We start from the raw sequence: 13,039 nt of genomic DNA on the forward strand, positions 1-13,039 counted from the left end.
TAGCTCTGTTTATCGATCACTGGACGATCGGCACACCCGCCGAAAAGCTAACATTTAACCCCCATTGCAGAAGCTGTGGGGACCTTTCAGAGAAGGAGACTGTTGAGCACTTTCTCTGTAAATGTGCGTGCTTGGCAGCTAAACGATTAAGGTCACTAAGTGCTAGTTTTTCGACAGCCTGGGGCAGTGTGCCAACCTAAATCCCATTAATCTTCTCTGGCTGGCTGTAGATATCTGCCTGTTGGAGGTCTCATAATGGTACCAAAACGGCGCTTCAGTGCTACTTGAGGAGTGCCAGACCAGCACTTCAACCATTTCATCTGCCTTCACCTACCTACTATCCTTAAAATGTTACCATCTGATTACCATGGGGAGGTGCGGATTGGGATGTTTCCTTCATCGGGTACGGCATAGCACCATCCTGCAGAGCTTTAGAGAGCTACTATGAACTTCGCGAGCAGATTTTTTTTCGAATTTCCGCAATTTGGAAGCGTTGAACTTCTGATGATGACTTGTCAAACCTTATCGAACATAAATGTCAATACATTTTGTCATTCAAGTTATCGATAGTTCTCATTCAGCTAAAAAACACCCTCTATATTATATGTACGAGTAAGCTGATGTTTAAACTTACCCTGTAAAAAATGCGACTTGTCCCGGATGTGCGTTCGAAATGTCTACTGCTGATATCTTTATATGGAATGAACTGTTTTCTTTTGTTGGTTCATATTCTTTGAAGAGACTAATTGTACCCATTTGTATCCGAGGTTAGGGCTATATGGTGGATGCATCAAAACTTCCCAGCCAAGCTCTCCCAGTTTTTGCCGAGTCATCAAAGATGTGTGAGGCCTAGCGTTGTCCTGATGGAAGACGACGCCCTTTCTGCTGATCAGTTCTGGCCTTTTTTTCGATTGCTTGCTTCAATCTCATCAGTTGTTGACAGTAAAGAATAGAATCAATCGTTCGAGCAGGCTGGATCAGCTCATAGTGGATGATTCCTTTCCAATTCCACACAGCATAACCTTTTGAGGCGTCAATCCTGGCTTTGCGACCATTTGTTGAGCTTCACCACCCTTGCACCATGATCTTTTTCGCACATTATTGTCGTATTTAATCCACTTTTCATCTCCTGTTACCATTCGCTGCGGAAATGGTTCGATTTCATTTCGTGTCAGCAAAGAATCGTAGATGTTAATTCGGTCCATTAAATTTTTAACAGACAATTCATGTGGTACCCAAACATCGAGCCTCTTTTTGTAACCAGCCTTTTTTAAATGGTTCAAAACCGTTTGTTGCATGAATGTTTAGTGCCTTGGCGATGTCATGGCAGCTTATGTGACGGTCCTGGTCAATCTTTTCCATAATTTCATCGACTTTTTCAACGATAAGTCGACCGGAGCGAGGTGCATTTTTCACATCGAAATTTCCAGAACGGAAGCGAGCGAACCATTGTTGTGCTACACGAACTGATACAGCATCGTCTTCGTAAACTTCACAAATTTCATTGGTGGCTTGCGTGGCATTCTTCCCTTTTTTATACAAAAATTTCAAAATATTACGAATTTCTTCATTATTTTCACTCATTTTTGAACAGCTATAACTTTTTTTCAACTTCTCCGAATTTATTTTTTTTTGGTTAAATGAAGCTTAAAATGTCACCTTTCTAACACCATATGACATGACACAATGTGATTGGTAGCACTGGAGATAGATGACTCCAACGACATCTATTGACAAAATACGAAAGGACTTTTTCGACTACTCAATATTCTATTACAGGTGGTGTTGGTAAATCAGCTGATTTGTTTATTTTCTTTCGCTGTATCCATGTGGCTGTCAGCACAGAATAAAACAAGGCGAAATCATTTTATGTTTTCTACTTTTCCAATAGTTTGCCGTGACACTCAAAGGTACAAAACATTGTTGTTGGTCTAGTGCGCCTTAATTTTTTTGCTAATTCAAATATCGCAAAGGTAACTTTATATTTCCGGCAGGCTAATCACCTACCCTGTCATAAATCAAATAGAGTAACGAAACCAATGCAAGACAAAAGTCTTGTCGAGGCTCTATACTCTAGAGAGGAGTGAACAAGAAAAAAAAAACTTTATATTTGATATGAAAAATTCACATGCCCGAGAAACGACTCGAATCAGCGCCTTCAGCATCTCAAGCTGTAGTCTTCGCATTACCTTATTGTCGTTTTATGTGAGTGAAGTGGCTATTTACGTTTTCTTCTGAGCCTCTTTACTTTCACACTTCGAAGAAGTGAGTCGAAATTACCAAACTGATACTCAGTTACACCACATGGAGACTAGTCGCAGAATACGTCTTTTAGTGATGGGTCGCACAATTTTTTGCAGGGTATTCACTTATATAGTAACTAACTATATGCATGTATGTATGGGCGTGTGTTCTTACAAGTATATTGACGCACGAAAGTGCAGCTGTAAATTCTTTTTGGGCAATGAATTAAACTTGCAATTGCAATTTAAAATTTATTTCATTTTACTGCTATGTAAATTGCTATTTCTTCAAGTTATCCTGATTTATGGTACTTATGTATGTATGTATGTGTGTATATTCGCCTGATATGTATATGTGTGCATACTTGCATGCGTCTATTTGCCTCTCCAATTCGAATAAGCATATATGTACCTATGTATGCATGCATTCGTGCGTGTGTGTGTGTGTTTGTTATCTACATACGTAATTTGTTTATTTTGTGCTGCAATGCTCGAGTAATTCCTTGATTTCCTTCAATGCGTCAGCTTAACTGTTTTTATGGGTATTTTATTCAATGAAATGTTTCATTACTTTGACTTTTCTTTAATTTTAAGTACTGTTTACACACACATACGCACATTAAATAAGAATATTTGCAAGTATTGAGTTTTTGTGAAAATAATTTTCTTTTTCCTTTGCTGGAAGTAATGTTTGTGTAATGAAAATGAAAACGAAAATTGTTGAGCTTGACTCAGACTTAATTCGCTTAAATATTGACATGAACAAAAGGTTTATTTTGCCGAAAATAAAGGGTGCATTTCATGTTTCAATATACTTTTTATTTACTATTTTTTACGTGTAGATTTTACAATTTATAGTTTATTGAATGATTTTATGTTCTTACGTGAGGTAGAAAAAAATTCTTGCGAGTGGCTTCTTTTGGGGACTTTTTCTGCTGGACTTTGAAATTCAGCAAAATTCTGAGTAAGGTTTTTTATTGTAAAGGATGATCAATTTAGCGATATCGGGTTTCGAATTGAAATAAAACATGGAAAGTTTAAATTGATTGGTCACTTGTTATTATTTTTGTGTAAAACCATTCATGACACTTATTTTTAAAGATAACCCGACTAGAATTACAGTGAGGCATGTCGAAGATTCAGTTAGGCCCGAATTAGGCAGGCCTTACTGAGGCACGCCTCTCTATTACCTTACCAGGCCCACGTTAGGCAAGGCAAAGATTGGCATGCCAGAACAATACCAAATTTGTTTGTGGTCACGAAAATCTATGGCAGTGCTCACTTAGGCATAAATTGGAATCCCTAACTGATTTGTAGAAGGGCATCCGGAGTATTACCGAAGCTCGGTTTTTCGAACCTGCGCCTAATGAGGGAGATGTGCGGCATTGCCGGACTTAAAATTCTTTTTGCTTCAACAGACGACCGGTATAGAGTGGCGCTTTTCCGCCTTAACATCCGAGAATCGGGTCATTTGTTTTAAACCCGTTGAACCGCCAACTGAGGCTTCCAAACCACCGCCTTACCAAAAAGCCAAGTTCGGGCAACATTAGGTTTTGGTTATCACCGCCAAGTGTGGCTTCCGAACTACTGCTTAATCAGGAAGCCAAATTAGGCAGGAATAATCAACTGCGTTACTTTCGGGACTTGGACCTAGTTTGGCTTCCTTATGAGGCGCAAATTTGGAATGCGGTCTGCCTTATTTGCGCCTAATCACCGCCTTACCAAAATTTCTAGTCGGGAATACCTTTAAAATGTTGACCGCAACTGTGGTGCATTCGGCCACTCGTTAACACCAATTTTGAATGACTCGCTGGAGGACTTCGGTCGGTATCTCGTGGATAACTCCAGTAAATGCCTCAGTCGAAGCTGGTTTATCCACAAAACATTTGGACTTTACGGCCGGCGTAGTCGAATGGGTTGGTGCGTGACTTCCATTCGTAATTCAGACAGAACGTAGGTTCGAATCTCGGTGAAACACCAAAGTTAATAAATAGTTTTTTCTAATATCTGTGGCGCCTCGACAGACAATGGCGAAGCTCCGAGTGTATTTCTGCCATGAAAAAGCTCCCCATAAAAATATCTGCCGTTCGGAGTCGGCTTAAAACTGTAGATCCCTTCATTTGTGGAACAACATCAACACGCACGCCACAAATAGGAGGAGGAGCTCGGCCACACACCCAAAAAGGGTGTTGTTGTTGTTGAAGTGGTTGAAATCCATTGAAATAATCCTAATTAGTGACCAGCACCAGTTACTACCACCGTCTTCGTTTAAGATTTTTTTTTTGTTTTGTGTTCTAAGTCAGATCCATTTTGTGAGGTCCAAGTATAGCAGCAAATTCTTTATCTCGATGTCTGAGATCTTATTAATTTTCTGCACGAAAGGCTTACCGAAGGAGCGGAGTCGTGTCCTAGCTAGCCCTGGACATTCACATAAGTAGTGGAAAAGACTTTCCTTCACCCCTTCCGCTTGACAGCTTCTGCAGATAGGATTGAAGTGTAGGTTGAGTCTAGCTTCATGATCCCCTAATTTCCAACGGCCTTTAAGGGTTGCAGTGATGCGTGAGATATTTGGCCTAGAGCATCCTAACAGATCATTCGTCCTTTGGATTTTGTACGACGGCCATATTTTTTTTGTTGTAATACATGTAGTTAATTGCTTCCTTCTTTTTTCGGCTAAAGCATGATAGTGTGAAGCATGGCCCGAGAGGAGAGATCAATTGCCCACCGAAACGAGGACGCAGTAAATCCATTGTTTCACGGGCTGTATGGCGAGGAGCGCCGTTATGTTGGAACAAAATGTTGCGGAGATCTTCTTCTTCTTGCAGAACCGCTTAAGCGATTTTGGCCGAGTTTAAGAAAGTGCGCCAGTCGTTTCTTTCTCGTGCTATCCAGCGCCAGTTAGAAACACCAAGTGCAGTCAAGTCCTTCTCCACTTGATCTTTCAAAGGCAGAGGAGGCCTTCCTCCTTCTCTGCTACCACCAGCTGGTCTCGCATCGAATACTTTCAGAGCCGGAGCGTTTGTACACATTCGGACGATATGATCCAGCCAACGAAGGCGCTGGACCTTTATTCACTTCGCTATGTCTATGTCGTCGTAAAGCTCATACAGTTCATTGTTCCATCGCCTGCGATATACGCCCCGCCAATGTGCAAAGGTCCAAAAATCTTACGCAGAATCTTTCTCTCAAACACTCCCGGGGACGCCTCATCGTATGTTGTCAATGTCCAAGTTTCTGCGCCGTACGTTAGGACGGGCATAATGAGAGCCTTGTAGAGTGTTAGCTTTGTTCGTCGAGAGAGGATTTTAGTACTCAATTACGTCCAAAGCAGCACTTGTTGTTGGAGCGATGATTTGGTTGTTTTGAATGGATGTAATGGCTGTTCTTAAATGGCTTCGGATTGAACTTCAGGCCAAATATAGCAATTTTGCTTATTGACGTTGTCATTAAGCCAAAAATCGCTGAACAAAATTCGAGTTCCAAAATGCGGATCTTCGGCGAGTTCTTCAAGAGCCCAACGACTGAAATTATGACGCGTTGCAAGATCGGCCACCTTCAAATCTTGGACTAGCTGTTTTTATGCGCTTTCAAACCAAGATCTTTGCGTTAAATCACCCAAGTAGTGTCATAAGTTAGGCTTGGATTGTTGAGATCGGCGCTAAATCGATTCTTCCGAGTCTTCGGCAGAACTCTCGTTTACAGCCGCAATATTCTCTTTACTACGGGTTGTACGTTGACTAATCGGTCAAGTATCATCCAATAATATAAAATTATTCTAAATTTTGCCCAGAGTTTGCCAAATACTGCGTTTGGTACGACGGTTATGTACACCATAATTGGGTTGAGCGCGCGATGAACACTTTTCACAGAGCGTCGATTTTCGTAATATGTAGAATTGTACGATTCGAAAACGTTGTTGAGATGTGAGTCTTTTCATGATGAAATGTCAATGAATACTGAAAACATATTGAATTTCGGTTGACAGTAGTCACGCATAATCTGTCAATAAAACCCTATTGGAAAAAGTAACTCCCATCTGATCACCCTTTTTCTTTCTCTCTTTAGACTTCTATGTTATAATAGAATTTAAAGAGACATTTCTGGTTGTAAATTTTAACCTTCTGCATTTACCTAAATGGACACTTTTTCATGTTTTCTGAAAACAGGTTTAATGAAAGTTCTTTAAAAATCATTTAGGGGTTTAAAATATTTCACACAAATTGAAACAGACTCTTCTACTGGCAAGACTATTTTAGCGGAGGAGAAAAACCCGCACGGGTTAAGCTGAATTTGCAAGCAAGTTTTGTCCAAGCTGATTTTTTCCTATTTGGTATGTGTATAGACACATTGCGTATGCTTAAAAACGAGCTTTTGAGAGGCTTGATTAGTACGCAAATCATAATTTTTTTAAACACTCTATTGCATAGGCTGATATACAAGTTTGAAATATTTTTTTAAGTAGCCAGTGCAAGCCTATTAAAAATTATAAATTTATAAATTTATTTTAAGCTGTTCTTTTTAAAGGGTTGATGGTAAAAAAGCTATTTCAGACCTGAATTTTCAAAATTTTTAAGTTATTTTTGTAGGCATAAATTATTGAATACTCAGCAAGACGCTCCCTCAGAGCGTTCATCTGCTGTTGTGTTCTTTGACTTAACTTTAAGACTGTTTTTATTGTACCTGGCAGCTTAGAACTTCTTTTCTAACTTTTTTCTATTTTCTATTATTTCTAATTTTCTATTATTCCTATTTTTTCTATTTTTTCATACTATCAATTGCATGCATTCACGTTTCATTGTGAGAAAATTCATGTGATGCTCATTGCAGCTATGCAAACAACAATTGCATGAATTACCTAGTATTACTGAGAAATACTAACTGTTTTTTATTCTCTTTACTGCAGATTGGTGTTGTTATGTATTTTCTCTATCTCAAGTTGGGTATAAGTGCTATTATTGGTTCGTTTGTGTGTATTTTAACGATGACTCCGCTGCAGTTTCTGATTGGCCGCGCAATGTCTTTTAATACGGAGAAAGTGGCGGTAAGAAAACTATGTCGAATTAATTTTATTTTTATACGTTAGGAATTTTGTTTTCAATGAAAACGTTTTATTTATCAGTTCTAACAATTTATTGCAATATTTTGTTTTTGGAATTGGCATTGCATTTCTTGCAATTTGTTATGTTCAATCGATTCCAATGAAATTGTTGAATGTTTTAATGCATTACCGCGAAGGTGTACGGGTTTTTCTGGGCTCACTGGCTTGAAGTGATGTCGCATCACAGATATTTTGAAAATTATATGAATTATGAAAAAAGTATATGAAATTTCAGGGCGATGATATGAATATCATAAAACGTGTGTTAACCAGTTTTATTGGTCTAAAGAGTGACCTCTGGTGGACTCTATTGTGCTTAATCGCAAGCATATAATGGAAGCCTAATGATTTTTATCGCTTTCTCGCTATTTTTGTTCCGTATGACGTTTGAAGTCAGAGTCACATCACCTAGGCGACAGAGTCTTCGACAAGCGAGAACTACGCATTCGCAGAGAATGTGATATGGTGCCTGATTTTACTAATGAAATGTTTTCTGAAATGATAACGAAGGCTACAATCGCCCGCATAGTACCCAGTGAGCATTCGTAAGGCCTATCTATCAAAATTTAAGACTTTACTCAACGCTCCTCTAGGTAAGGTTAGGTTAAAATGGTTGCGCAAGGAGTGGGACACTTGGACGAAGAAAACGAATTCGCCCTTTGTGATACCATTGTGAAAGAAGTAAGTTGGAGGAAGACCGATGGCTGTGCTGCGGTTGCGTCATCAGCTTTTTGCTGCTAATGAAGTTTATTATATTTTTAATGCCAAGGCCGACTATATTAGCAAGCGTAGCAAAGAAGTAAGAGAAAAGATGCTTAAATCTTAGCCCCGTGAAAGCAGGGCACCTAAGGAGAAGGTGCTGAGATGATTTCACCTCATCCTCTATATATCCGACGCAAAAAGTACATCATGCACACCTCGCGGATAGTGACCTGTGAGCAAACCCTCGAAGTTCGAGAGTTGATATTTTGTCAACCGTAGAAGCTCGCTCGAGCGCCCCCGATCCACGCGTGGTGAGAGGGATTTAGCGACCTTACAAGTTTGTGTACTTGCTGAGTACCAGCAGTAGACCGCAGGTGGATCCCAATCGTCTCTCTTCGCGGAGAAATCAAATCACATGCCCCTTGTCTGGCCAGCTTATTCGACTCACAGTTACTCGCAACGTCGCTGTGACCAGAAACTCGTATGAGACTTATGTCGAATAATTCGGATGCAATCGAAAGTGAAGCCAGACATTCCCTGACCACTTTCGAATGCATCACCACTGAACCGAGGATCTTAATTGCCGCTTGGCTGTCGGAGTAAATATTCACTTTCTGGACTGTTAGTACGCATGTGAATAGCCAATACGCTTCGCCTTTGAGTGCGGCTACCTCTGCTTGGAACACACTGCAGTGGTCTGGTAAATAAAATTTGAGTCTGGTGGGGAGAACTCCTCTAGAAATATGGGTAAATTGTTTTGCCTGCTTCTGTCCTGAACTTTCCATCCAGTTTCCTACGAATTCGGTATTATCTCAGTCATTGATAAGCTTCTTTGATAGCAGCAACACTACAGTAGTCTGGCAGTCTACCATGAGCTGGACTTTCAAAAGATTCCTCCACATACTAAGCAGTCCAAATTCGACACATCCTGATTTCTACCGACAAATGCTGCACTTCCTCTGAGAAAGTGTTGGTTTACATTAGATTTCGATTACTTCGAGGTTTGTACTTCGACCTCGTGGTCTTTTGTGCCCTCTACACATCACAGTACCTGATCCAGACCCAGAAGATGTTTATTGAGAAGATTCTAATCGATCACCACGGAGATGAATTCAAAGTTTCGAAGAGTCTCGGAGTACTCGGAGCTGAAGTCGATCTTGTAGCCTGTGTTTTCCAACCTAATCGTGATAAGAGCAGCTGCAATTTTGGCTTCGATGTCTATAGGGGCTACATTTAGTATTGTGATAAGAGCTAGAGTAGGTGTCGTCCGCAGTATCCTATTGATGACAATTAGAATTGACCTTTGAACTCCCTCAACCGAGTTCCATGTTTTGCCAATTTCACTTCTGCAGCCATACAAGGCAAGCCTTCTCAAATCGTTCCTTTATGTTGGGCCGTATCCCAATGGGTTTGTGCATGACTACCGTCCAATGGTGCCCGGGTTTAAAACACCAAAATGATAGAGAAGGGGTTTTCTGCCATTTCGGAAGCGACGTAAAACTGTAGGCCTCCCCACTTCGTAGAAACACATTAAGAAGCTCACCACACAGTGAAGGAGGAGCTCGGTTAATCCCCAACAAAAGATGTACGTGTTTCTTCCAACGATTACGGCCAGGTATTTCATCTTATTAGAATGTTCTACTCTGGGGGATCGTCTTCGAACCCTACATCCTTGTAAATTAGACGAGCCCATTCCGATGCTTTATGTATCGATAAGTCCCTTCAAAAACTTTGAAGTTAGTTGCTATTTGTTTAAATTTCTGTGTTTCTTAATTCTTATAGGTAGACTATATTATTCCATTATAGGTATATAATTCCCTTCGGGTTAGAGCGACTGATTGAGTTGTTGAGATCTCAGAAATACGCCGAGGAGATATTCCCAACATCATAGGTACACTACCGTCAACGGTAGCTATAGTCTCGGCCGAGGCGGACATGGGTAAAGCTTTAAATCGACCCAGGTGTCTCTTTTTTGAATTGTGGCTCAAACGTAAAGCGACACAATTCGTTCCACTGAGGCATGATGCTGAGTTTCTGCCACTTGTCTGAGCGTGAAATGGCAGAAATCAGTCGATAACTCACATTTTATATAAAGCAACCTTAAGCGATCGTCTTAGGCGGTAACCCGAGCCGAATGGGTTGATGCGTGAGTACCATTCGGAATCCATAGGTCCGAATCTCCGTGAAACAGCAAAATGAAAACAAGTTTTTTCTAAGAGCGGTTGCTCCTCGGCAGGCAATGGCAAACCTCCGAGTGTATTTTTACCCTGAAAAGCTCCTCATAAAAAATATCTGCCGATCGGAGTCGGCTTGAAACTGCAGGTCCCTCCATTTGTGGATCAAGACGCACACCATAAATTGGAGGAGGAGCTCGGCCAAACACTTAAAAGGGGTGTAAGCGTCAGTTATAAATATTTGAAGAAGATTATAGCACTTCGTCTTATATACTTTGAAATTCTGTAGCCCTTGCTGTGGTCAACTAATTGAAAATAATTTTCAGAAATGTGCCGACCAACGTCTCAGGATTATTCATGATGTACTAATGGGCATAAAGGCTATCAAATTCAATGTTTGGACGGAGTCTTTTGTGCATCGTATTGACAAGACACGTAAAAAGGAATTGAAGTATCTTTGCTGGGACTCGTTTTACTGGACATTGATGAGTAAGTCGAAAGCTTCATTCCCTAATAATTAAATAATTTGTTATTCAAAAAATTAGAAGATTGGACTGCATTTGGAAATAATTTTGCTTTATTTCTCAACCCTCGCCCCATTCCAGCCATTCTCACACACATTTCAAGCGTACTTATCAGCTACGTCACACTCGCCGCATATGTAAAGTTCGAAGGTGACGCCATGGAGTTCACCGCCAGTCGCCTATTCTCCGCTCTGGCGCTATTTCAACAGCTCACTGTTCCACTACTCATATTCCCCATAACCGTACCTATTATTTTGTCCGCCGTTGTATCGACTAAACGTCTCGAGCGTTTTCTCAGCGCCCATGAAATACACAAACAATTCGAAGGTATACGTCACATGGCACGCATCCTAAGCAAAAGTGATGCCTCACTGGACTACTACGAAGTGCAAGGCAAAGCAACCAATGACGCAGCGCTGTTAAGTGGAAGTGGCAGCGGTGATAGTGGATTAGGTTTAGGTGGTGAAAAATTGCAGGCGCAGTGCGACAATAAACGAAGTGAACGTTTGACGTTGAAACTGCACATACCGGAGAGTCCAGCGCCATTGGCGCACTCAGAGCCGCAGTCGCCACTCATAGCATTCGACCCGCCAGCCATGGATAAGCATTTGCTTACGCCGCGTCGTAAAAGTGAAGAGCATTTGCTTGGCAGTGCGATGGGCAGTAGGTTGAGTCAACAGCGACGCGATTTGCTGCGCAACAGCCCATATGTAGTGATACGACCACGAAAGTTTCCCGGCAGTGGATCGGCGCAGGCGCATGCACAGTTAACGCCAGCGCAGCAGTTAGCTCAACGACATATGGATTCATGGAGTCGTGATTCGTTGGTGCTGAAACTGCCAGACGATATGGCGGTATCGGTGCGTGATGCGTGCTTTGCTTGGAATCCACAACGGCCGGAAATACGACGGCTGAGCGTGCGAAACGTGACTGTGCCGCGAGGCAAACTCACTATGGTGGTGGGTAAAAACGGCAGTGGAAAGACATCGTTGTTGTCGGCGTTGCTCATGGAGATGCCACTGCTGCGCGGCGATATCATTTGGAATAAGTGAGTATTCATTAGTTTAGTGAAGTTTGGGCATAGATAGAAATTACGATATTAGAAATTACGATATTGGAAATTACGATATTATGGAATTAAAATATTAGAAATTACGATATTAAAAATTACGATATTAGAAATTACGATATTGGAAATTACGATATTAGAAATTACGATATTGGAAATTACGATATTATGGAATTAAAATATTAGAAATTACTATATTAAAAACGATATTAGAAATTACGATATTAGAAGTTACGATATTAGAAGTTATGATATTAGAAATTACGATACTATGAAATTAGGATATTATGAAATAATATTATTAAATCAGAAGTTGTCAATTCTAAAATATTTTGGAAAACTCGGTCAAGAAAATTAGGTGTTTTTTTTTTTGTATATTGTGCAATGGAAAAATAAGAGGGAGCTCCATTTCTTTTGTGAAACTTTACAACAACAATAATTGCATAGTTTTAAAACAAATTACTTCTGTACAACGCGTTCAAATAAGCGAACGTTCATGTCTAGAACTGAAGAAAACGGTTTCTTTCATTTCCAGAAGACTATTTTTAATAGTATCTGGAATATCTAAATACAGCCTCCTGAAAAGGTTGTCTAGATTAAAAGATGAGTAGGAGTCAAATTTAGAAAATTCTTCTCTCCTGAGTATCACAACAGGCCTTTGTGAACTTGAAGTAGTCAATTTGTAGAGCAGTTCATCTAACTCAAAGGTTTTAAAGATACTGGGTTTCCTCAACAAATTTGGAAAGAAATTATCGCTAGTTGGCTAGAAACTCGGTTCATCGATCAAACTGCCATGAATTTGGCTTAATAATGTTTAAGTAGGTGAGTAGGTTAGACGGCAAGAGTACCCCAGGTACACTACAAGTAGCACTTACGTGCCTTTTTGATACCATAATGTAGATCAATACCTGCGAAAAATTTAGGGAAGAGAAACCATCTGCAGCCATCCAGTGCTGTTCATGTAGTGGAAGAGGGAAAAGTGATCAAGACTGGGGAATTTCTTCAGGCCATCTCCAAAGGGCACGCTAAGGAATCTCAAATCTCTCAAATTTGCATAGAAAATGTTCAACAGCATCTTTCCTTGCAGGATCCCACAGCTTCTTCTAATAATGTTTAGTAAAAATTAATTTAATTTTGTTCAACTTTGTTACCGATTTTTTTTCTTCACTTTTTTGAATTCATACATACTTTTCTAATTTTCAAGTATAACTGAGTCGAAAAAAATATAT

The 13,039-nt window shown here is 40.2% G+C and overlaps 1 protein-coding gene across 2 annotated transcripts in view; it reads left to right on the forward strand.

Annotated features, from left to right (window-relative positions):
• LOC128863210 (ATP-binding cassette sub-family C member Sur) overlaps positions 1-13,039 on the forward strand; it is a 90,660-nt gene that overhangs the window by 39,689 nt on the left and 37,932 nt on the right. For both annotated transcript variants that reach the window (XM_054102248.1, XM_054102249.1), the window contains exons 8-10: positions 7,147-7,284; positions 10,544-10,706; positions 10,823-11,789. In XM_054102248.1, the coding sequence (XP_053958223.1) occupies positions 7,147-7,284; positions 10,544-10,706; positions 10,823-11,789 (1,268 nt within the window). The remainder of the gene's footprint in view (positions 1-7,146; positions 7,285-10,543; positions 10,707-10,822; positions 11,790-13,039) is intronic.

Source organism: Anastrepha ludens, chromosome 5 (assembly GCF_028408465.1).
Source record: "Anastrepha ludens isolate Willacy chromosome 5, idAnaLude1.1, whole genome shotgun sequence".
NCBI classification, from domain to species: Eukaryota; Metazoa; Arthropoda; class Insecta; order Diptera; family Tephritidae; genus Anastrepha; species Anastrepha ludens.